General features: G+C 44.6%; 3 protein-coding genes across 4 annotated transcripts in view; 2 read left to right on the forward strand and 1 right to left on the reverse strand.

Moving 5' to 3' along the window:
* The window catches only part of LOC144098769 (uncharacterized), a 413,922-nt gene extending 408,154 nt beyond the window's left edge, over positions 1–5,768 (reverse strand). For both annotated transcript variants that reach the window (XM_077631635.1, XM_077631633.1), the window contains exon 1: positions 5,701–5,768. The gene's annotated coding sequence lies outside the window, so the exon portion shown is untranslated. The remainder of the gene's footprint in view (positions 1–5,700) is intronic.
* Positions 5,769–6,555: 787 nt separating this feature from the next.
* Positions 6,556–7,619, forward strand: LOC144097037 (LYR motif-containing protein 2-like). The gene is made up of 3 exons (XM_077629827.1): positions 6,556–6,666; positions 6,768–6,908; positions 7,444–7,619. The coding sequence occupies exons 1-3, from the start codon at positions 6,619–6,621 to the stop codon at positions 7,519–7,521; spliced, it is 267 nt and encodes an 88-aa protein (XP_077485953.1). The 5' UTR covers positions 6,556–6,618; the 3' UTR covers positions 7,522–7,619.
* A 704-nt stretch (positions 7,620–8,323) lies between these two features.
* Positions 8,324–26,022, forward strand: LOC144098771 (CDK5RAP1-like protein). Its single transcript, XM_077631638.1, has 12 exons — positions 8,324–8,781; positions 9,850–9,953; positions 10,012–10,150; positions 10,686–10,814; positions 13,343–13,424; positions 16,014–16,134; positions 16,618–16,863; positions 20,120–20,273; positions 22,074–22,204; positions 24,568–24,717; positions 25,525–25,665; positions 25,798–26,022. The coding sequence occupies exons 1-12, from the start codon at positions 8,520–8,522 to the stop codon at positions 25,903–25,905; spliced, it is 1,767 nt and encodes a 588-aa protein (XP_077487764.1). The 5' UTR covers positions 8,324–8,519; the 3' UTR covers positions 25,906–26,022.
* The last annotated feature ends 407 nt before the right edge of the window (positions 26,023–26,429 follow it).

A 26,429-nucleotide genomic window follows, 5' to 3' on the forward strand; every position in this document is an offset into this window, starting at 1 on the left:
GTGAATATACGAAGAGAGTACGCGTCTCAACGCGCTTTTGAGGAAGCGGTAACGTGTGAGAAAGCGACAGCCTCTGACAACGGTATACATAACATATCGCGATGGAAACAGAACACGTATCGCAACATTATTACGACAAGGGTATGCTGTCATTCAGCAAAGGGCAAACATCACACAAGAAGCACACTGGTCCGCTTCTTCTCAAGTTACTACAGTCGGATCCAACTCGAGAAGAAAGGAGATTGTACCCGACAAAGCAGACCATCCAACGAGTAGCATCGACTACTGTCATGACGTCACGGTCAACCGCCTGGCATCTGCTAGCGTGCACAACACTGTTTTCGGGTCCGTTCGCTTTCCTTAGACGGACTAACGAGGCCTACCAACGGCATCATGGCGATGCTTTGAGCGGTTTGTCACATGACTGACGTCGCAGCTGCAGATGGCGTCGGCAACCACGTGACCTCGGTTTTGTTGCTGACGACACCTGTCACGCTAAGCCTTTTCGAGACTTTAGGGAAAGAATAGTTACCCAGGCTCGCCCTCCTAGGCCTCTAGTGCCCCCAGAGAAGTAACAGAAGCCCACGGGCACGGCAGGTTGCCTATACCCTGGAGACGCGTGAAGTATACATTCAGAACTTTTGTGAAGTGCAATGCCTGCGAAAGGACGCGCTACATTCCGTCAACTCTGGAAAAAGAACAGTCGCCTGCGAGCGGTATACAGTGCGCCCCTTGACACGTGAGCTCTATTTGACGCGAGCGCCTGACAGACTTCGCGAGCAAAGAAAAAGAAACGTCTTTGTCCCTGCGTAGTTGACACCTCAATTTATCTAAGCCGCTCGGCGCATGCCGCACACAGCTGCGTTCCGCGCCGGCACGCAGACATTGTCGCTCGGGTGCGTCACGTGACCCGCTGGCTTCTTTGCTCTCGCGAGTCTGCGGCCTCGTTCGTGTTCCCACTGTCATAGAGTTTCTTGAGCAATATTATTTTTATTTCTTTGCATCTCCCGACACTACTTTCTGTCATAGAGTTTATGAGTGTTACTGTTATAGTATTGTAAGGGGGTGAGCATAGAAGCGAATGCCGGAACGGGTCACCGACGTGCCTAAGCGAGTTTCTTAAAGAGCACTTCAGCCACCGCTGGAATGCCGGGAAGACAATATTTCATATTAGGCTTCATTAGTGTTGGGCCGAAAACGTGGATTCTGTTTCGAAATCGGCAGCTGTGCAGCGAGGCTCTCGTCTGCGCGCCAATGAAATTATTTTAATAGTGCGTTTCACACCTCTTTCATAAATTGAACCCAAGTGCTACGTTGGTATGAAAACTTTCACAGCATTTGTTCGAGGTTTTACGCGAGAAAAGTCGTATGAATCCAATTGTAATGCCCAACAATAGCAATGGTGACCCTCGTTCGAAGTACTGACAAACTTCGAGCGTGTGAGATTGGCTTTCGGTGACGCGAGTTGAGTTTTGGTCCTCTGGTTGCTTTCTCTCTGTAAGCAACCGCAATGGTGACCCTCGTGTGAAGTACTGACAAACTTTGAGCGTGTGAGATTGGCTTTTGGTTACGTGCTTTGCTCATCTGGTTGCGCACGCGCGATTATGCGCTACGCGGCGAAGGGAAGTTTATGGTTTTATGGGGTTTAACGTCCCAAAGCAACTCAGGCTATGACACCGTAGTGGAGGGCTCCGGAAATTTCGACCACCTGGGATCCGTTAACATACACTGATATCGCACAGTACACGGGCCTCTAACATTTCGCCTTTATCGCAATGCGACTGCCGCGGCTGGGGATCCAACCCATGTGCCATTGATCGGAATTCAGTGGGTTCTGTAGCGCAGGGTTATGTATTCGCCGTCTCCTCTCTTCTCCAGACTTCTTTAATTTCGAAATATTTATGATCAATTTGCCCCGCCGCGGTGGCTCAGTGGTTAGGGCGCTCGGCTACTGATCCGAAGTTCCCGGGTTCGAACCCGACCGCGGCGGCTGCGTTTCGATGGAGGAAAAACGCTAAGGCGTCCGTGTGCTGTGCGATGTCAGTGCACGTTAAAGATCCCCAGGTGGTCGAAATTATTCCGGAGCCCTCCACTACGGCACCTCTCTCTTCCTTTCTTCTTTCACTCCCTCCTTTCTCCCTTCCCTTACGGTGCGGTTCAAGTGTCCAACGATATATGAGACAGACACTGCGCCATTTCTTTCCCCAAAAAAACAATTATTATTATTATGCACATACTATGGGAATGTCCTCATGCTCCCCGGGAGGGACGAGGTATTAACACAAAAGATCAATGGGAGACCTTACTACTGAGCTCCGACCCGGCGACTCAGTTACAACTCGTCCGACTGGCCGAAGCCGCCGCCGAGAGTCAAGACCTTTCGGCCGTCGTCTAGGCGGGTAGCCCTCTGGCTACCCTCTTTCTGTTGGATATTAAAAGTTTTCCTATCCTATCCTATTATGAACCGCGCCGTAGAGGAAGGGATAAAGGAGGGAGTGAAAGAAGAAAGGAAGAGAGAGGTGCCGTAGTGGAGGGCTCCGGAATAATTTCGACCACCTGGGGATCTTTAACGTGCACTGACATCTCGCAGCACACGGGCGCCTTAGCGTTTTTCCTCCATAAAAACGCAGCCGCCGCGGTCGGGTTCGAACCCGGGAACTCCGGATCAGTAGTCGAGGAAAAAATGTACCCGGAACAAACAGGGCCTGGTCGAAATTTATCCGGCGCCCGCCACTACGGCGTCCATTTCTTTTTCCCTTATTCCACTCCCGGAATTTGTATTTCTATTCGTTTGTTTGCCCCGCCGCGGTGGCTCAGTGGTTAGGGCGCTCGACTACTGATCCGGAGTTCCCGGGTTCGAACCCGACCGCGGCGGCTGCGTTTTTATGGAGGAAAAACGCTAAGGCGCCCGTGTGCTGTGCGATGTCAGTGCACGTTAAGATCCCCAGGTGGTCGAAATTATTCCGGAGCCCTCCACTACGGCACCTATTCTTCCTTTCTTTCACTCCCTCCTTTATCCCTTCCCTTACGGCGCGGTTCAGGTGTCCAAAGATATATGAGACAGATACTGCGCCATTTCCTTTCCCCAAAAACCAATTATTATTATTATTATTCGTTTGTTTAAGAACTAGGCAAGATAGAGTTGTGATGAATAATAAATGGCTTTTTGGGGAAAGGAAATGGCGCAGTATCTGAGTATCTGTCTCATATATATTATTGTGATGAAGTGCAAAGAAAAGTGGTAAACGTTATCAGCAGAGGAGCTTTGGCGCATTCACACAATGCAGAATCCTGTAGCGCTTAAAGTATATATATATATATATATATATATATATATATATATATATATATATATATATATATATATATATATATATATATATATATATATATATATATATATATATATATATATATATATATAGCCGGGTGCTGTTAAAACGCAGAAATCTCATTTTAATACTACACAACCGCGTACAACCTCAGTTTCCCAATGAAAATAAAAAAACCAGGCAACCGCGCCTTCTCGCAACAACGAACCTCATCATCTGGAGTGGTTTCTGAAAGCCAAGCAGAAAGAAAGCCGATGCACGATCGAGCCACGACGCCGCCGGCCGTTAACAGTCTGGATTTCAGGGGAAACGCCACTAACGGCCCATAATGTTCTTTCACAGTTAGTTGTGGCAGAACCCATTCGCGTCTTTTTACCCGAGAAGGGCTCATTCTGCACTAATAAAGAGTTCGGTGCATCATAGTGGCTAATATGTTTTTGTTGTTGGTATCGTTCTCGGAACCGAAAACATTAATGCAGTCGCTCTGTCATGAGGATATGCTCAGACACGTAGAAACGTCGTTTGACGCAGCTGCATGGAACTAATCTGCACGCTAGGGGCTTGCGTTCGGGACGCGAAGTATTAGTTCGTTTTCAAAAAGTGAACATGAGATATGTTCGTGTGCAGAAAATGCAGTTCAAACTCGCACATCTTGAACCATTGGCTTGCACTGATGAAAAGGCTCATACAAGAAGCTCAACTCAGACATGATCAAACCAATATATATTACAGCATAAAACCCTACAGCCACAAGTTGTAATGCTAGCAGACATAGTGCTGCCGTAAAACTACGGTTACAGCGAGGGAATACGCTTTACGGTTGGGCAGGTGAATTTATGGCGTAGCTTTACTGCATTCACACTTGCCTGGGGCACCTGAAGCGTTTGGGCGTCGAAGTCGATTGTCCCACGAATTCAATTTCGCACTGAAAGTCGGTGTCTGATCAATTTAAAACTATACTTGGGCGCATCATACATACACTCATAATAAACTCTGCACGTCTCCAACCAAAAACTTCAATTTGAAACCCAATGTTTCGAAGCCGGCTCGGCTCCTCCATCAGGGGTGACTGGGGGCAGTAGCTAGCATCTTAAGTATGCAGGGAGAGGAGGAGGAGGTCAAAAGAACGAAAGCTGTGATGCGAAAGGCGTGGGGAAGGGGGGCGCTTTTCGTAAACCAAAAAGAAGCACTTCTTCGGCACCGGCCGCTATTTCTAGTTCGTGTGTATTCTTCTACCTACGTTTTTTGGCGGTGCCGAGCTACATACGGGGTTGCATTCAAAACATATATATGGCAAGTGGCACAATAACGAGAAGAGGAGGACCTGCGAGAAAAGGTAAACAACAGGGAAAGAACGGGCCCGATCGGCGCGGAGGGAGGAAAAAAGCAAAGGAACTCCGAAGAGCAATAACACGAACGACTCGAGTCGCAGCTTCCGTCCAGATTCGAGGTCACGGTCGCGTCGTTTACCCGCGACACGGTTTCAGCCGGATTTCAGTTCATCTCCTCCGAAATGACATAGCACACTACAGTTGCGAAGTTGCAGTGCGCAGCAGCTGCACTGCGAGCCATACGCAACGGCAAACACACCGGTGTCGCAGCCGGGCCTACCACGGCACGCCGACGTGAGCCTCGGGGGGTGCGTATTGCACACCTGCAAACATTGCTTATCGCATTGCGCGAAGCAGCCTCGAAAGACGAAAAGGCTAAGAAAAAAAAAACTGTAGATACATCGCCAGCGGCCCACCGTTTATTTTTGTTGGCGAACAATTAAGCAACATGAGGAAGCTTCGGCCACGACGACGCCGCAAGCCACACCCCTCCAATGTCCTCGACAAAGTTGCATGTATCGTCCCATTAACTCTTCGCCGCGGAGATTCACCGTGCATAAAAAGAAGTTCAAAAGCAAGCGACGTTTCACGCTTGCGGGGTCATTGCAGCGTCAACCGGAGGAAACGAACCCGGGAAAGCGCGCCGGCATGCATGCGTCACGCGCGTTGTGCTGTGATCGAAATGTGCAACATGTGAGCCGTGCCAAAAATGCGCGCCCGGTTAACAGTGCCAAGTGAGGGAAGCATGCAAACATGGCGTATTAGTATTGTACACACGCAAAATTGCGATCGGCAGCAGCCAGTTAAGAACGAATATGTCACGCTCAGCTGGCTGGAGATCGCTCCCTGCGACGTGAGGCGCGCGCGCGCGCGCGACTGCCAGATTCCAGACGCGCAGGTAAGCTGTGCACCGGCTGTACCGAAACAAAGGGCTCCAACATCGTCGCGCCAGGCACGTATGCCGTACACACATCGCGGAAGGCACACAGTCGCGCGCCACCATTCAATAGTGAAAATAAAAAACAGCCACGACTCACCGCCGCTGTACCGTAGACGCGGTTCGTAAACGCACGCACGAGACGCTCGCCGCCCGCACATGAAGAGCAAAAAGTCACGTGGGTCGAATTGGCAGTACAGTTCTACCACAACGCACCAGATGGCGGCAGGCGTCTAGTCACAGATACTGCCTGTCTACGTGATGGTAAGGTACGATAATTAATTAAACGTGCAACATAAAAATATTACAGATTTAAAAGTGATTCAAATGACAATTGGAGTAACTTAATTTAAAACGACTGTAATTCCTACAAACTATTGCGTATTAGTACACTAACCTGCGCCATAGAAATAGACCCGCAGGGTGTAGCCTCCGCGACGGGAAAGGGCCTTTAAGTAGTCTTGGAGGCTGCGGCTACAGAATTAATAAAAACGTTGACATCGAAGGGTCGAAGGCGTACAGTTGTACAGTTTAAAACTCCTGTTCGGAACTAGATTTGGGCCAAGTACTGGCGATTTTTTGAAGAATGCTAGCATGGTAGCGCCTGTTTAGGGCACTGAAGCAACATCATTTTCCCTTTTTTTTTTGCGTTTTCATATTATAATAAAACTGTGACATTATTTCGCCTCCTTTTGTCCGTTCTAATTGTAGTTTCAAACAGCTGCGCCAAGCGGCACCTACCCACGCGTTTTGTCGTTTCATATTGATAATGTTTCAGGCCCCAGATTGTCCCTTGTCTAAACGCCTGCTAACACTGTGACAACAATGTGGCATAACGGAAATCACACCATTATAGGAAAAAAGACATGAACTAATTACTTCCAAGTAATTTTATTTCGCGCAAAAACGCCGCAAGAGTCTTGTACTGCCGCCTTGCGTCGGCCAGCGTTAATACGACCAATAGGACACGTGCAGTAAGAACAGACTCACTACAGATTTCTTCTCTGAACTAGTCAAGATGGCAGCTTTCAGTACAAATGTTGGAAATACAATGACGCTGAAAAGAGTACGTTCTGTACCTTGATGCTCTTGATTGAATCCCTAAACGTTATTGCAACAGCTGCCTCAGGCGGTAGACTTATTCGTTCCTGCTGGTTAACGTTGCAGTTTATGCTGAGACAAGAGGTGCTCAAACTGTATCGAGACACACTGCGGACGATTCGTGCTGTTGACGACGAGCGACAAAGGAAAGAGCTGCGGACGTGGGCCAGGCATGATTTCGACAGTAATAAACATGTTACAGAAGAGGTGAGAATTCTGCGCTTATCAGTGGGCTACATGTCAGTGCTGACGAAGGAGTGCTTTGTAGCGACAACTGCACATGAGTGCGTGTTTCGAATAAGCGCACATCATCCACTCCACTGTCAGACGCGTATGGTCAGGCGTCCGTCCAAGGGTTTGTCTCTGACTATATATAACAGTCGCAGTACACTGCAGAAACGCCAGAAAATCCACCGATATGAGGTAGATTCAGTTTCGAATCTTCCCTGTTTCACTTGTGCGTTCCAGAGCAGTGCACCGCCAAGTATCGTTTATATTCAACGGTTAGTATATGCTGGACTCTCGGGGTATGTTTCTCGTACTTTCACGTAAATAAACTGCGCAGCACACCTTTTAAATCTTTAGAGTATATCCTATTTGGTTATAAGCGAAAGGGCCAGAACGATCACTAAGTAAAGGATTCTGAAAAACACGAGTTGCTTTCTTGCCGTTTTTTTTTTAATTCATTGCTATCAATTGTATTTCTCGTTGTGTCTCTCAAATGTCTCTCTTGTCTTTTCAGGATGTCATCAAGATGCATATTGCACGGGGAAAACTGGCGCTCAAGGAGCTCCAGTCATCGGTACATCTTTCGAAGTAGTCAGCAGCTTGTTAACGCTTCACTTAACATAGTGGTTGCTCATTTTTGCGTGCGCGTTTTTCATTTCCTGGCACGAATAAATTGCACTACTTATGAAATGCTCTCTATATCTGACAACACCTAAAACACGCTGTTCATACTCCCCACTTTTCTGCTGTTTGTTACAGGCACGCATAGGCGTAAAATATAATACTACAGATAACCATCTTTGTAGTGCCTTCTGTGCAAAAGAATGAACACGTTTGGTGGTAGTGGCTTTTATTAAAATAATAGTAAAAAGGAAGGAAAAGATTTTTGCTAGCCCCGGCATCTGCCATCGATATTGAAGCACCTGAGCTGGGGCAGCGGAAATAAAGGATAGCAGGCAGAATGGAGAAATGAAATGAAAGAGGTGAGGGGACAAGAAGAGAGGACAGGGGGAGAAGTAGTATGTACAAACTATTTACACAATAAGAAATGTTTGCAGACGAGCATATCGTGACACGAGAGGTATGGAAAAATATGACCAAGAGCTGTAGAGGCAAGATTTTCTGCCTTATGCATTTTATGCACTGCCCGCGAGCGGCTGTGTGTTGATGCGGCTGTCGTCTGCAACTCTCGGCAACCTTGCTTTCGGCTTACATGCCGCATCGCTTTCGATAGCAGCGTCATCTTTTTATTTGTTAGATAACGAAGATTAAAACTGCATAAAATCGTGATTTTATTTTTATTCGTTCGTGTTTGCGTAAAATTAGGTGGCAATAACTGAATTAACATGACCTGTCATCGGCAACCAAAGCTGACACTATCATCATCACGATCTATGGTCAATATGGCTGCGCCCATAATAGGACTAGGGTGCCTTCTAGACACCCGAATAGGACATTACATTACGAATTACATGCATTGAGAGCAGAAGCAACTGGAGGTTGTGAATCAGTTTGGCGTCTAAGTTTTGTTTAAACATGGAGGAAGAGACATTTGGTTGACCTGCGCCCGACTCGAAGTCAAGCCCGAAAATGCTATCAGGCAGTAACCTGCTTTTGTGGAAGGTTCTTTGCCGGTCACGACGGAGCGCTACGAGGTGCCGATGGCTGTGTAGCTCGGCTCGGCCAGAAATTGATGCCGCTGTGAAAGAGAGAATCGCTCGTGGTCCTCCGCTTGAGTATTTCATCGCTAATTCGGTGAATAACCACACGGAAGCTGGAACGGGATGCTCTACAGAGCGTCTTCAACATCCGTACGTTCCAGCGGAGGACGTTCATTCAAAAGGGAAGAAAGGTGAATGCCGAACTGTAAACATACTGCTTGTCTTCAGTCGAGCTGCTTCCCACCTGTTCGATGCGACATGTTAAGCTGATTTTAATAAGCAGTTTCCAACTGAAAGCGTGTGCCTTCTTATCATGGGCTCGTTAGCGAATGTGGCTGGGAACATCGGTTAAATTTTACGCGATCGCAGTCTAACGGGCTCAGAAAAGCCCCAGTTCGTGGCGCCTACGAGAGTAGTTGCAATGGTTTCGTTCGTGGTTCTTTAAAGCATATGCTTACCGTATATAAACAACTGCAGTATCGTTGTTGGAAAGTGCTTCGGAAACTCGCACCCGTAACTACAGTTGCCGAAAGCTACTTTAACTGGAATGCACGCATTTCCTTCCACAGCATTCTGCCCGTCAGTGTCTGTGGGCTGTGCAGAACTCTTAATAGCAATGCTTCTAATAGCGATGTTGCTCACTACATGGTTCACTTTCAATGCGACAGCATTAGAGTTCACTTTCCGCAGAAATAGCAGCGTGTGTCACAAAATTCGCTGATTGATCAAGAAAGGTCACGTGATTGTGTGACGTCATCGCAACCTGGCTACCGGATCGAGATGTCCCGTGATCTTGTGACCTCATCGCAACTTTCCCACTGAGGCAGGTAGCAACTGGCCAACTGGATTGTGAGCAATCTGCGCACTGGGGAAAGTGGGAATTAGTAATCTGTAGAGAGAGGCGTAACCTGGTGACGTCATCACAGCCTGCCCACTGAAAAAAGGAGCGAGTAAAAGAAGGTAGAAAGAGCTAGAAAGAAAAAAATGGCAGGAAAATTCTGTATGTGATATATGTGTATGTGGTACATCAACATGCAACCAATCCCATCTCATTTGCTGATTCAGCTGTGTGATCGAAGGGGACCAATTGAGTACTGGCTAGTGTCTCAGAACCAACCTTGAAACACTTAAAAAATTGCACGGAAAAATTAAAGGAGCAATAATGGGGATCTCTAATGCTATCGCATTCCACGCTTGAGGTATATAAAGTGTTCCCCAAGTTTTTTCATAGCTGTTGGAAATGTTCATTGCTTTTCCAGTGCATTTTGAAACCTATGGCTGCCAAATGAACGTGAGTGACACTGAAGTTGCCTGGTCCCTGTTGAAGGATGCTGGTTTTGAGAAGACCAACTCTGCCAGTGAGGTATATCTCATTGTAAATTTTCTGCACAGAAATTTGCACAGATTTCTCAATGTTTCAGGCAGATGTTGTGCTCATCATGACCTGTGCCATCAGAGAGGGCGCCGAAGGAAAGATCTGGAAAAGGATTAGCCAACTAAAAGCAGTGAAGAAATGGCGGCAGAAAAGCAAGAATGGGCCACTGCAAATCGGAATACTGGGTGAATCCTCTTGTGCGACACACTAGCTTTTGACTTGAAGTGTGCATGAATACATTCTTACGATGGGCTCACTTGTTGTATAGTGTGGACTGTGTGATGCGGATTTTCTAAGCACCTTTATTTTTTACGATTCCTGCATGAAGAATTGGTCAAGGTGAGAGAACCAATTTTCATGTTCATCAAAAGAAATATTTTCTGTTAATCAGTGTTCTTACAGTGGAATGAAATTCACTGCTGAGCACTGATATTTCAAAACACATTCTTGTCCTTGATTTTACTGCTGCCCAACTTTTCTTTTTACTATTTTTTTCTGTGCATGAGCTTATGTTTTTGCATAAGGTCCACCTCAGATTTTTCCGCATACTTAATTAATGCTGTCATCACAGCAAGGTTAAAATTGTTGAGGCAAACTTCTGGTTTATTGTTTTTGGAAAGCATTCATCTTCTACATGTAGTTATCATATGCATAAGGTAAATATTTGCATATTCTAAATGATTAAGTCAATTGCCTCATGGAATTCTTGGCATCTCACAGGTTGCATGGCAGAGAGGCTCAAAGAGAAGCTTGTAGAGAAAGAGAAGGCAGTGGACATAGTTGCCGGCCCCGACAGCTACAGGGACCTGCCACGTCTCCTGGCAAATGCCCGTTCAGGACAAGTTGGTGGTGAGACGCTTCTTCGCCCTGACTCCATACAGGATGGCATCATGGCATGCCGAGTTCTTCGTAGGCCAAGTGCATTAATTTCTCCAAAAGGCTCGGCACTTTAAGTGTTGTAGGGTCTGAAGTCCCATAAACTGTGTTTGGTGAGAATGAATTTAACAGAATTGAACCAATTTCTCAGAAAATCTAAAAAATCTGTTTGTGATGTCTGTGCCAGTTTGGAGACCAAGTGGTAAAGTTCAGCTCTGGTCTGAAGAATAGAAATGCTGATACCCTGTAACGGTAAAGCCACAAAAAAGTACAGGTGCAGATGCTTTAGGAGCAGTATATTCGTGATGTAGCAAACAAGTAAAATAATCATAAAATAGTTCAACATGGCCGAAATTCGTAATACAAAATTTTGCCAATAACTTGCACAGGATGGCAGTTGGGAAGGACTTTTTCAGAAACTTTGTCACCGTTTCCGTGTCGCTCCACTCATGGCAATTCCAAAGGCCACAAAAAACCGAGCACCAAACATCAGTTAGATTGGCTTGCCCGCACAGCCCTGACAACACGTGGTGGCAACAGGTCAATCGTCACCTATGGTGGCTTCCCTGCATTACAGCAGTGTCACGTGAAAAACGGGACGCCTGAATGAAAGCTATTGCCCGTTTTCACCACATCCACCATAGTCAAAAGGCTACAACTGGCCATTCTGCTGGTTCCAGGGCACTACCAACGGGAGCAAGAGGCGCAAGTGGGTGCCAACCGCCTGGCTACCAACTGTTCAGCCCGCAATATCTTCCGTAGCGCTATTGGCACGAGCGTGATAAAGCACGAACCTTAGCACTATAACGCGCCTGTACAACATGGCTATAACGCGGCTATAATGCTCCTGTTACAACAACTTTGGCGTGAACAGTTGCCGCATCACCACGAAGTCACTCATGTAGTGAGGCAAAGCCTGTAGCCTGCCAACCAAGTGGGCACAGCTTAGCGTTCGGCAGTTCGATATATCCATTTTATGGTCAGCCGTGTTTGATATATAAAGTTAGAATTGCATATGTTTGACAAAAACATTTTGGAACAATTCGATATAGGCAATAATTCGTAGTATCCATGTTCCATATATCGAGGCGTGACTGTATAACACATAGATATGTTCTTTTGTAGGCATGTGCAAATAGCACTTTTTGAAACCGAAACATGTAGCTGAAAACTGAATTGAGTACGCATTGAATAGTGATAGATCTGAATTGAACATTTTTATGAATATTAGATCCTTGTGCAAATATTAGTACAAAACGAATAATCATGTGAAACAGCAAAGCGCTAGCATCTGCGCTGTGGTACGATGCTATACCTTATGGAGCTATAGTTATAAATGTCAAAAGATGCAAAACAGCTCTTCAGTAGTGGGTACATAGCTCAAAGTCCATATATATTAACTTTATGACCGTCATGTGATAAGTTCAGAAAAACTGGCTTTGCTACTGATGATGACAGGGTATAAACTAGTGCCGCGTTTGACAACAGTGTCATTATCCCTTTTCGTCCATAGCCGTGATCTTAAATGGGACCAGCATCTTTTTTCAGTCTAGCAGAGCTGTTGTAGTAGGCTTTGAGAGAACAAGGCCTGTAATGCCCAGGTGGAGGAATGATTCACGCTGACTTCCTTGCATTTGGCGTCCCAACAGTGCATAAGCGGTTGCCAACATTCCATTTTATCTTTTTCAGAGTTTCGTCATCTTCATGTGACCTTCCCATTATTGGTTTCCAAAAATTAAACTACTCTCTCATGTAACTAAAGCACAAATGTCATTCTTTATACATTATTTTATGATTATATCTCATATGTAATAAATCTACAAGGGTTCTTTGAGGATATAAATTGAAAAGCCATGAATGAAAGTTAATGAAGTACAGTGCTATGCTGGGAGAGGGTGTATCTGGTGTGCTTGGTGAACATTCAGATACTGCTACATGCAAAAAAAGGGTAACATATATGGTAACATGATATCAGCTGCCTTACCCATGAAGATCTGCTGTCCTTCTAGCATGTGCATCAACCTACAGTACGACTATCATTTGATGATTGTAAGTTAGAGATGTGGGTTTGCTGATGTGTATTTCTGTTCCCACATTTCAGATCATGAAGAATATTACCAAACTTAATTTATAGTCATCAGTGTTCTCCATTTTGGTTCAGTTCATGTCTAATGAGTGATTGGATGGTGGCAAAGTTTTTTTAGTTTTCATTTGGCTGTACGGGACTAGGCTTACCAGGTGAGAAATGGGCTATTGCTAAGCCACGGTTGAGTGCAAAAGCAGCGTGGCAAAGGCCACCCTTTTCAAAGCACATTGCAGCAAACACACCCATTTGCACTGATTCGAGTTTCCACTGCTAAACATTGTCATTACTTGCTCAAAATAGGAAATACAGCTTACTCTTAGCTTGTTGAGCTCCGTGCAAAAGTGCATATAGTGATTAGAAGCTGATTTGCTGTAATAACAATGAGGCTGATAATCATGCTGCATTTCTTTTGCAGTGAATGTTCAGCTATCTCTGGATGAAACCTATGCTAATGTTCTCCCTGTCCGTCTTAAGGAGGATTCCAAATCTGCATTTCTGTAAGTGTTGATGGCTTAAGGGTAATGGTTCGGGCTAGTGTGTAATTCACATTAGGTTCCATAGCACAAAACAACTACGAAGGGACAAGGCACAAGCGCTGTGTTTGTTGATCTGTGGTGACAAACGAGTGCAAAATGACAAACAGAAGAAAGAGAAAGACGAAAGCGGCTTTCACTCGTAAACTGAAAGTTTATTGAAACACACATGGAAATAGAGTAGAATCTCGATGATATGATCACATTTGATACGAATTTCAGCATGATATTAATTTTTAAAATTCCCCAGTCTGAGTGTATTGCGTGCCATGTGCAAAATTTCAAGTGTTTCGAGCACTGTTTCGTGGCACTACGGATGATACTAATGTGCGAGTGATGACTGCACCTTCAAGCATTAAGTGTGGCACGAAGCACGGTACACACCTCGAGCAGTGAGCAGCAGCACAAGGCAAATACATCGCCGATGCCCTTGATTGCCAATCGCACGGTACGCACTGTGAGCAGTGAGCGATGGTATGCGGCCATAAATAAATCCCGTCGACCGCTAACAAATTTCTATGAATGCATTTCCTGTGCTTCTGCCTACGGATTTTTTTCGTTTTGGATGATACAAAATTCGGATGATATGAATATTTTTACGGAGCCCCCGAGATACCTGTCATTGAGATTTTTACTGTGAAAGCACTTCTTCACAAGGTCAAACCAGCTCACCGGTTTGTGTGAAGCTTGCCTTTAAAAGTGACCCCATGAAAACCATAAATAAATAAATAAATAAATAAATAAATAAATAAATAAATAAATAAAAATAAATAATGGCGACTAAGATTCGAACCTGTGGCGGTGTGAAAAGATCAGCTTCGCTGGCCATTGCACGAGGGCATTAGGCTATTGCCGCAGCCGATCATGCCTCATGTTAAACTGCAGCACACTCTCGTGCTGTGCATTGGACATCGTCTTCTTCATCAGCTAATACTACTATCAAACTAATATTCACGCTTTAAGCAATGTGGCGGCTGTGACAGAGAGGTGTGCACTGAATGCGTTGGCATGGGCGTGGACAGTGTTGTGGCAGAAACACGGCACTATAGCATTACGCATAGGTGTTGACAACATTGCTGCAAAAACTCAGTACTGGAGCATAGGCCAGCGGCGTTCATTGAGTAAATTGGCATTGATGATGAAAAAGTTGAAGGCGCGCATAACTGGCTCCCTGGGTTGGACGCCTCAATCACGCTTTCAGGTATGTGGCGGTGGTGTCCACCTGCAAAAAACTGTGCTTTCACACAATATTTCGTGCTTAGCAATGCTAAACTGCCAGCCAATGTTTTGTAAGAGCTGTGCTATTCAGATTTGTGTTCTTATTTATTTCCGGGTATGTTTTAATGAACTGTTAAATTTTGAATGAGCATTGTTTTTGTCTCCCTCCTTCTTCTGTGTTCCTATTTGTGCTCGTTTGTCACGAAACACATGAAAAACTTCTCAGTTACCAACAAGTCGCCACAGATGTTCAGAAGGATAAGCAGCATAGACTATTACGAGTTGTGGATGTATTTTTTAAAGAGCATTGTCTATAAATAGGACATTGTGACATAGCATCAGTTCATGCTGGCTTATGCTTGAATGCCATAACCTAGTAATCTTTACTCAGTTGCACAAGGAGCATTAGTAAAGCTCAGTAAGAGGCTAGCTAGTGCACTGTATTTCTTCAAAATGTAGACTAGCTGAACGTGTGTACAGCACAAGAAAGGTAAAACTATGTGCGCCATCTTTGTCAGAACTTGAGCAGTTATTAAGGCTGCTGTGTGGTGCCATCGGTAAGTGATGGTTAGAGTTGGATCTATGCATTTTCATTATGTAATTTTCCAGTTTGGAACTACAGCACTGTTAAACTTGTTCACCTTCGCAACTAGGCTTAAGCCATGTCACTGTCATTGACTTCTAAGCAGATACATGTCTAGTGGAAGCACACACAAACGAAGGAGTAAGCAGCAGACAAACACTAGATCTTCATGCATATGTGGGTCTGCTTGCATTATGTGTCTGCTTAATCAAAACCAATTGGCCCAACTTTCCTCCATTGTACGAAGGGCCTCATGAGCAATTTTTTTCATTTTGAGTGCGCACAGAGGAGACAAGAGCAGTAGAAAGGCTGATACCCTAGTGCTGTTTGTATCATGCATTTTTATTGTCCTTTCTGGTTTTGTGTATCATGCATTTGTAATGTTCTTGTCATCTGTGTGTTTACTCAAAATGAAAAAAGTGCAGTACCAATCACTTTTATCGAAGGGTGTATTCAAGGAGGTGAAAGTGGGTGACCTTTTCCTGTAAGGGAGAAATTTTCTGTGAAGAAACTGCAGTGGCATTCATTTCCTCAATGAAGGAATGTACTATGCACAAAGTGCACCTCCCTTACTGCCCCTTTTGAGACTTGTTCACAAGTCCAGCATGGATGCATTTTGTCGAAGTTTTTAATGCGCAGGAGAAATACATATGGGGCAAGTAAGCTGCACTGAAAATTTTTTCAGTCTATTGTGCAGTGTCTATGTGTTATGCTGTTTTTTTCTCAACATTTCATGGGTCATTTGTGCACAGGTCCATCATGCGTGGCTGCAACAACATGTGTTCCTACTGCATAGTGCCATTCACACGTGGCCGAGAACGAAGTCGTCCCTTAGCGACCATCCTTGATGAAGTGAGGGCCCTCTCAGATCAGGTCTGTACTTGCGATTTTTATGTGATGTTTTTGTTGCATATTATTACAATTTGTACATTATGCTAGCACCTAGCTTGCAAAAATGTATATGCAGTTTGTGGACCTGTACCGTATAGCATAGCGTTACCTTGTAAGAGAAGTCTTTAATACGTGCTCTTGCTCTTGCTTTTATTCATGCCATACAGTGTTTGAATTAATGGAAGTCTTTTCATTACATTTGATAAAACATCAGTTTGATTAAGCTGGCCTTAAGCAGGCCAGGATTAAGCAGGCGCTTCGTCGTGTGTGTTCGTCCCTTTCCGTATTCTGCTAGCACTCACCAATACCCACAATGATGTATTTTTAACTAGCCCCAGTAGTAGCTCTTTTGAATTGAGCAGTTTCGAATTAATGGCAGTCTACTGTATGCACATTTTCCTTTGGCACAATAGCTTTTTCAAATCTGTGAACTTGTCACCTCCTGAATCTTTTATCCTGCATTAGGGCGTGAAAGAAGTTACGCTATTGGGACAGAATGTGAACAGCTACCGGGACACGTCGGCTGAAAGCCTGGCTCTGATTGATCGCAGCAGAGATGGCCCAGCAGTGTTGAGCCGTGGCTTTCGAACCATCTACAAGCTACCCTCGGGTGGCTTGCGATTTGCCGATCTCTTGGACAAGGTCTCACAAGTTGACAGGGAAATGCGCATCCGCTTCACCTCACCGCACCCCAAGGACTTCCCAGATGAGGTAGGTACCCCCTTATTTTACATCTTGGCCATTACTGTCGTGGACATGAAGAAAAACAAGAAAAACTTTATTTATTAGTTAGCATTATGAAAGACCCTATGTGCAGGGTCTTTGTCATGTTGTTTTTAACTTTGGCGCTTTTATAATACTCGGTCTGGTGCCTTTGTACTATTCAGGAAACATGAGCAAGATCTTGGAAAAAAACAGCACAAGGCCATTGCACATAATTATCGTGTGTTGTTTTATCCCTAAGCTCTGTCCATGTTTATTGAATAGCGCAGAGGTGCAAGACCGTGCAAAAAATAAGCTAAGAAGGGTTGAGAGGCTATTACTTCATTTACATGAATATTACTTGACCACGAATATAATACAAGGCGGGGTTGAGACCTCATGAAATTGGGCGGAAAAAAATGATCATAATGTGATCTCAGCCTGCTGTCCAAGCCAGCTACACCTGAGGGTTTGGGAAAAATGGAGACGGCACGCAAAGATACGAATGCAATGGACATGTCGATATTATCTGAGACGTAACACTTTAGGAAATGTGCACGACATCATCAACCACAGCAATGCCTCCGATGCATTACGCACGCAGTCTGCCATGCAGCAGCATCCACCGTAACCGCCATGCTATCACTACTCCATGTTTAGGACTAGTGCTGTGCCATTCGCCCATCTTTTTTATTTTATTATTCCACTCATCACTTTCAGTGCCTTTTCTTTCTCAGCAGCCCCCCTCTCCTTTGCCTGTGCACATAGCGCGGCCCCATGGATGTCGAAAACTTGGCTTCTCCTAGCAGCTTTTGAGTCTGATGGCGAAGGTCGTTGTAGCCATTTGGTGCAACGGTAAAAATATCACGTTATATTGATACCTTGGTTCCGAATATAACATGAGAGGAAGTGGTAAAACGAATGAGCTAAGGAAAAAACCCCCCTTCTATTACATTTGTGTAAATACGGTGGTAGTACTGCTCTTTTTTGATGTGTTTGATAGTTCGCTGGTCGCTGCGTTTGATAGTACTCGAGTCGGCTGTACAGGCTCAAAGATAGGGAGAGATTTCCGTTTTCTGATTTCGGTAATGAAGATTTTTGATTCTGGGCAGTCCCACAAAGCACATGCTGAGGAGGGTAGCTTATTGCAAAATTTACAAGGGAGGGTTGGCACTGCCACTCAGGCACACCACTCACACACACAACTCAGGCAACACACAATGTGTGTTGCCTGAGTGGTGTGTGTAGGGTTCCTTCTTGTGCTTGTCAGAGTGATCCTTATTCCTTAGCAGGTGATTTATTTGGGAAGACAAATGTGCAGTTGGCATTGCATTGCTCCGAGGGTACTGCATTTGTTTTCATGTTGCATCACATTTCTTGGACATGACAAAGGATCTAGCTGAAGCTTTTAACATTGCTTCATACACCCAAACACAACCTGCATTTATCCTTTCTTCACGCTAGTCTGCACCACCATCAGAGGACATAGCAGTCTGGATTGTGCAGTGAATAGAACAAGGTGGTTTATCAGAGAATAAAAATCTGCATTGCGGTTAATGGTTGTAGTCCTCTTTCAGTGCTGGCATTCAGAATTCGAGCACAATAAAGTACTGATAACACGAGCATACCTTCATCTTTATATAACGATTTCCACAATATATAATTATTCTGAGCTGCAGGTGCTGTGTGACACGTGGAATTAACTGCGGATAGGAATGCACATTTGGAATTATTTCTTTCAAGTTGCCATTGTTGGGTAACTAAGCATAGTTGTAAGAAACTACAGAGGATTTTAGCCAGCACTTGACCAAAGTATGTCTAAAGACAAGGTACCTCTTGGTAAACTTGCATTGCTGTTTACATAATGTGGTTTTACTATGCTGCTTGTTTCCTCTGCCTTTTTAGCTGCCGCGATGGCTCAGTGGTTGTGGCACTCAGCTGCTGACACGAAAGATGTAGGTTCGATCCCGTCCGCGGCGGTCGAATTTCGATGGAGGCGAAATTCTAGAGTCCCATGTACTGTGTGATGTCAGTGCACGTTAAAGAACCTCAGGTGATCGAAATTTCCGGAGCCCTTCACTATGGCAACCCTCATAGCCTGAGTCGCTTTGGGACGTGAAACACCCATCAGCCATAAACCAAATCTTTGTGTTTTCTTGTTTGTTTGTTTTTAGTCACTTTTCTTCCCTCTTCACTCAAGTTCTACAGATAGCTGCACCATGGCAAAAGCAGAAGCAACAGCAAAGTTGCTATTTTGTAGTATTAGGCCTTTCATATATTGGTATACTTTTCCTTCACCTCTTATTTTTGTAAAATTATGATACAATGTGACTGCTTTTTTTCCCAAATCGTAGCAGATATCTTACTGATTATTCTTGTACTGCTGTCACTGTTGCCTGCCGCCAGCTCCCAGGCCTCGTCAAGCTGTCCCTACAGCTTTTTGCCTGGGAGACCGTCAACATTGTAAAGTGTTGAAAATAAAGGTGAATCGAATTGAATTATGGAGTACTGACCTGCAGATACTTGCCTGTCAAAGCCAAGTTTTGGGCAACATAACTGTGGCATTCTCTTTGTTTTGTAGCAAACATACTGAAGGATACCAATGGCAGCCACTAGAATTTTTTTTTTAATTTAGCTGTGCGTAAAACTTGGAAGCACTGTTTTAAGGCATAAAACACTTTTCACACGTGCAGCTCCTTGTTCTTTGCTGTTCAGCTCAGTCACAAGCAACATCACTTTGTGCACAGGCTGACGACTTCTATGCCCATGTGACTCCTAGTGCACGTGCAGTTCAAAAGAATAGACTGGATAGCACCTCCTCTATTTCAATGTCAGTCACACCACTTGCTAAGTAAAGGCATCCGCTTGACCCCATGTTTTATTTACTTGTCGCAATGGAACAGCATTTATGTGGAGCTGTTACTTGCATCATAGTGCAAGCTACTGGAATAGATTCTGAATGCTCCTCTATAAAGTGCTACCTCATGAACAAAAAGTGTAGAAAAATTGTTTTCCCAGTTCCCATGTGATGTCCTAGTTATTGGGTGCTCTCCCCCTCTTGCTGAGTGTGTGGAGCAGGCATGCTAGTGATTGGGAGAGCATTTGTAGGAGAGTGAGAGTGCTTTGCCAAAACCAGCTAGATGACCTGTCTCGCACTGAAATCAAGCAGGCATCGAACAGGATGAGAAGTTGCAGCATTGTTGAGTTGTAAGGTTTTGTAGATTGAGAGCGTAGTGTGTTGCATTTCTTGTGTTTGCATTTACAGGTGCTGGAAGTCATTAGGGACCGGGAAAACATCTGCAAGCAAATCCACTTGCCTGCCCAGAGTGGAAACAATGCCATCTTGGAGCGCATGAGGAGAGGCTACACTCGTGAGGCATACCTGGAGCTCGTTCATCGGATACGTGAAGTTTTGCCAGGTATGGCTGAATTTTTACTAATTGAGGCCAGTAAGCCACCTGCAAGGCTCAGCAGGGCTTGAGAAAATGAAGCAGTGAAATTCTCTACCACAAATATTAAGTGTTGCATAGCTAATGGAGATGGCTATAAATGCATCGATAATTGGGCTTTGTACAGACTTGCAATATTATTGAATTCTTACTTATACTGTGTTTAGTGGTAGTGTTTGCATGTTTGCAGTGCTGGTGCTTACAGTTTACCATGGGGAAAGCTGTATTGTGGCATCTGTCACTTACGGAGTGAAATGTATGCTAAAAGGCTTGTGCACTTTGCCCTTTGTGATCATGTACAATGCTGTGCTGATTAAATATTTTCCACATTTGACATTGCGCTGTTGCAAGTGATGAGTTATTTTATTTAGTATGACAAAATCAGTTGGTAAGAAAACTAAATGTGGCATAGTGCAGTATACATCACCGAACATCATTTCCATGTAACACCTGAGAAATAAGGAAATGGTTCAAGAGGCAGAAGTGTTTATACATGCTTTAGTTAGCAGTGCAGAAGCCAAATATGTTTTTATGTAAGGGTGTTTAAAAGGTCTGCATGTTTATACTGAGGCTCTGTGGACTGAGTAAGCCGTGGCAGGTCTGAGCAGTGTACTTTCCATAGGAAACGGCCTACTGCATCCGTAGATACACTTAAACCAGCTTTTGCAGCGCTTATTCATTATGTAAGTCAGTAACTGGTTGGGTGTTTGACTAGCCCCCTAAAAAGCCAGTACTCTAGGCGGAGACAAATCTCGGTTTTGTCTGCATCTATACTAAAGTTGCCAAGCGTAGTTCAAGAGTGCACATTGTTGGGCAAGTCGGCCATGCATCGTTAAAAGCAAGGGATAGTGCAACACAAGCATGGACATGAAGACCACAAGGAGAGGCGCTTGGACAAGGACGCTGCACCTCTCCTCGTGCTCTTTATGTCCATGCTTGTGTTGCGCAGTCACTTGCTTAACAAAAGTTAGCAGATTTTATTTTAGCCGATGACAGCCATGTGAGGTCATCCCTTTAACCCACAGCATGGTCCTACTGCTGTAAATGTCAAGAACACCATTTCTTGTTTACTCCTCCTGCTGTATATCCTTATAATTTTCTGTTTGCTGTGCACAGCGAATTTTCTTGCTAATATTCGCTGGGTGCAGCTATACAGCTGACTAGACCACAGTTACCTGCAGGCAGTTCTTTGATATAGAGGACTTTTTACTGACAGTGCACATGCATCAATCTGGAAAATTCCTAGTCACGTTTCAGTAGAGTGTGACGAAAAGCTTCGAGCAATCTGATCCGAATTATTGCCACCTGCATGCATCACTGTCACCACCATTGAGTTCCTTTCATTGCAGGCCAAACCTTGCGCAGGAAAGAATTCAGTTTTGAGTTATTTTTCTGCTTGTAGTCACCAGCACGTGACATCAGGCAGTCTAGTTACATCTACTGAATTACTGAATGTATGCAAGATATCTCAGCTCACATGCTGAATAGAAAAGGTTAGGCAATGCATTAGATGCATTGCACAGAGAACACTATCAGGTCCTGCATTGGCAACATTGATCAAAGAACTCTAGTGAACACAGCAGAATACTGTGACAATGTCCCCAAAAGTTGTTGAAGTTGGATAGAAAGAAAAAAGAAAATGTTCGTAAACAAACCTTCCATTTTAACCTGGCCTGTTATTATTTGCTGAGATTTAGTGATCCTGATAATGACACAAGAGTCTATACTGGTAGCTCACCAGCTGTCCCTCTCTCCCTTGCTCGGCCATAGACGTGGCCCTCACCAGTGACTTCATATGTGGCTTCTGTGGTGAGACAGAAGAAGCCCACCAAGACACCATTTCTTTGGTCGACCAAGTGCAGTACAGCGTGGCCTATGTGTTCCCTTACAGTCTGAGAGAAGTAAGCTCGCTTTCAGCACTGCTCTCCCTTCTTTTGTTTTTATTATATTATTTTTGTAATTCCAGTTAGGTAGATTCAATTCTACAAACCTGGCAGACATGATACTTGTGATATTCATTTTTAATGAGATTCTCAGGGGAAATTTGTGTGATTAGATTGAGCAGTACGTGGTTCATTGCCTCTGTCATCCATTAACAGTAGTGTTGGGTTCAGTGTACACCGATGTTACGAGAACATCAGTGTGAATGCAGAGATGTACCATCAGCATCAAATGAAACATGGGAAAGAAACTGAAGTGCAAACACATAAACAAGAAAATAGTAGCTGCTGGTTTAGAAATACAGGCAGAATCCACTAACACTTCCCAGAAACATGCTTCACGACTTGAAGCTGAAAGTCACCTGTGCTAGTATACGTATTTAGTCTTTCCAGCTAAAATCTTATTTTGCTGTTCATGCGTCACCGTCTTGTTTGTTTTATTTGATATTGATAGTGCATAGCAGCACTGCTGCATTGGTAGGAGGGACACAGTGTTGTGTGATGTGCCTGTTACAGAAAGAGAAAGAGAGAGAGAAACCCTATCGGATAACAGATTTTAGCCGGCATGAAAATTCGCCGACATGCTACTCCTCGTGGGGAAGAGAATTAGGGATTCAAAGATGAAAACAGACAGGCAGACAAAATTATAAAGTAAAGAAGTAAAAGAAGAGAAAACAATAATGAAGAGAATAAAAAATAAATGGGCATTGAATTTGGGCTGAGGTGCATCAACAAAATTTAATTCATTGCAGTGTTTGCAGTGCTTTAAACTGCATAGTCGTGTGCTTTGCACAACCTGTGCAGCACGTGACATAAGATAGTCAGAGGGAGAGAAAATGGCTGTCGTTTAGCTCTGGTTAAACCTGAAGTGACGCGATAGCTACATCTGGCCGAGTGGAACTAGGTCAGTCGAATTGCAAACTCAGTCTTTCGCCGCTCCGTTTCGCTGGGCGTTCCTTCTTCATTTTCGTTGCACTTGACACGGCGCATGCGCACAGCTGTTTGTTGCAGCTGTTGCGCGCCGTGCCGCCGGCAGCAGCAGCTGCTCCGCACCACGTGACCAGCCCACGTGACCAACGGCACCGCCACGGAGCTCAAGTGGTGCAACGCTTAAGGGTCGAAGAGGTGGCGTAGTGTAGCTATCGCTGCAAAAACAGTCTTCAGTGGGGAAACGGGGGGAGGCTGGCCACAGAAATACAATCGACTGCAGGCAAAGGCCTCTCCCATTGATCGCCAATTAGCCCTGACCTGTGCTAGTTGTGGCCACCCTGTCCCCACAGATCTTGTGCTAGCTGGCCACCTTATCCCCACAGACTTCCTAATCTCTTCTGCCCACCTAGCTCTCTGCCATCCCCTGCTATATGTTTGTCTTCCCTTGGAGTCTGCTTCATTACCATAACAGACCATTGTATAGGTCACATGTGGGACAGGGTATGACAGGGCAAGCAAAAATAGATGAGAACAATGAAATACGAACAGGCAAGCAGTGGCCCTGACCTAATGCCTTTCAAGTTAGACCAGTGAAGTCTTTTTAACAAATTGCATGAATGCTTTCAGATCAGACTGCCTTCATGCTTTTGTAGCGATAGCTACACAACGCCACCTCTTCGAGCCTTCAGTGTGGCCACCGTGGCCACCATGGATACCCCTTGAGCTCCGTGGCGGCGCCGTGGCTGGTCACGTGGTTGGTCACGTGGTTCAAGCCGTTACGTGACTACTATGTGTGCAAAACTATTGTGCCGTCACTTTCAAGTCGAACCTAAGCGTAGCCAGGCAGATGTAGCTCTCGCGTCACTCCAGATTTAACCAGAGCTAAACCACAGCCAATTTTTTAGCTGCCTAGATTTCTTTAAAAAAAAAATCATTGGCACCAATGAGGCAGAATTCCTGCATGTTGGCTCACGCAAAATTTTATTTTATTTAACAATGTCTGCCTTCTTTTTGCCCACCTGTGAAACGATATGTTGGATGACCATTTTTTGTAGTGAATCTAATGGTACATGCAAATGTTACTGGTTTGCCGAGCCTTGTGCGCTATTGTTATTTGCTTTTTGGATGTACACTTCAGCAGCTTTTGTATATTAAACTCAAGCAGCACAACAACAGGGGAAAAAGAGTGTTAGTTAAATGGGTACATTCCCTGAAGCGTGCACTAGAATGCCGCGTGCCCATGGGATACCAGACGACGAGGACAAAGTGGGCCTGTGGGCAGCCATCTTGTGCATTCTTCTCCGCTGTGCGCCTCATCTTGTGCCAGCGCAACTGTCGCAAGTCTTTGTTGCAATATTATGCTGTACTAAACTAAACTAATGTGCCCTTTGCAGAAAACGCATGCACACCGTCGCTTGGAAGATGATGTCCCACTTGACGTCAAAAACCGCCGAGTTGGAGAAGTGTTGGCTGTCTTCCGTCGTCGTGCGAAGGAGCTCTTTGATCAGCAGGTTTCATCACATCAGCTCGTCTTAGTTGAAGGAGTAAGCATGCGCAACTTCTCTTGGATTGTGTGAAACTGCTTGTGGAAACGGGTGTTGTGCCATTGCTCTACTTGCTTTTCCCCAGCCTTGCTGTCATGTCTCATACGGCAGAGAAATTTAGAAGAGATGCTGTAGTGAACCACAAGACACAGGCAAACAATCCATGCAAACACATATCTGTAGTCGCATGCAACTCAGGAACGAAACGGCTTTTCCCCGTCGAAGGTCCCCCTTCCAGCGATTGGCTTCGGCTGATTCTCATAAGCCTGCTAGCGTGACATTGCAGGAAGTGGCAGATGAAAGGGGACAGCCCCTCCCTCCGTGGTCAGAGATATTCCCCTCCCTGCATTGTCACACTAGCAGGTTCATAAGAATCGGCTGATGCCATTGGCTGGGAGGCAGTCCTTTGTCAGGGATAAGCTGTTTCATTCTTAAATTGTATCCAACTATAGTGCACTCCTGAATTATAGTTTTCAACTTTATTGTGTACAGAAGTGTGTTTTAATCAACCTTTGTTTTAGAATTCCTTATCTTGATGGTAACAAAGGTTACAGGAGTCAAAATTCACTGAGCAAAAAATCTCCAGTCTTGATATTGCAATTTCAGTCTCTCCCTGTTTTTCATGGCAGCTTTTATAAATGGCACCACTACAATGCACCTTGATACTGGAGTGCAAATGAGAGGGGAGATATTACTTGCACAAGTGCAAAAAAAACAAACATAATTTTGTCAAAACTTGAATAATGTTACTCTTGATTGTCCATACTCTGAATGTGTTTGCAATTTTGCTGACTCTTATCCTTCCAGACTAGTCGGCGTTCACCAGAGGACTTGTCTGGCAGGAATGACAACAATGTCAAAGTTATATTCCCTAAAATGCATGTTGTAGCGCACCCAACGTCTTCAGTCAAGAAGGAGATTGAGCCCGGCGACTATGTGGTTGTCAAGGTACTGTTGTGATCATCACTGCTCTCAACCATATTGGCATGTGGCAGACTAACTTCTCTTTAGTGACAATTCGCAAGGTGCGCTTGACTACGTATTTCATTTTTTTGCATTACCATTTTTCACTCTTTTCAGATTGAAGAATGCTCGAGCCAGGTACTCAAAGGCATCCCTTTGTACATCACCTCACTGCAGCAACACATGGCTGATGAAAGGGAGCGTGCACATGCGGCACAAGCGTAGCCTTTGTGCCCACCGTAGCTGTCTTGCTGCTCATTAGCTATCCACAGAAACTGTGACTTCCCGATGGTGGTTATTAAAGGTTACATAATGCCTTCTGGGCATGTATTGTTTACGAAATGGCTTTTGTGCTTCTTTTCGCCTCTGATCTGATGATAGAATATGGAGTTATTGAAGGAAATAAGTGAAGGCTACTTTTATTCATGCTTCTAGAAACCGAAAGGTTACAAGATCAATGCTTGAATAAATGCCACTGACATTGCCTTATTAAAAATATCCATGTTAACAATTTTCTTATTTCCCTTCAATTTTGACAGCAAATGGCCTGGGTTTGAAGTGGGTGTGGCATGACACCAGTGTCATGAGAGCAAGCACATTTATATTTCGAGAAAAATGATCAAAACTTATTATAGCGTCTGCTTCTAAGTTCCACAGGTTACTAATTTTTGGCAGCCACATTATCACTAGGGGTTCCATCACAGTCATCTGGCTACTGCATTCTGTCCAGGCTTCTGGAAGCAATAAAA

This window comes from Amblyomma americanum, chromosome 7 (genome assembly GCF_052857255.1).
Source record: "Amblyomma americanum isolate KBUSLIRL-KWMA chromosome 7, ASM5285725v1, whole genome shotgun sequence".
Lineage (NCBI taxonomy): Eukaryota > Metazoa > Arthropoda > Arachnida > Ixodida > Ixodidae > Amblyomma > Amblyomma americanum.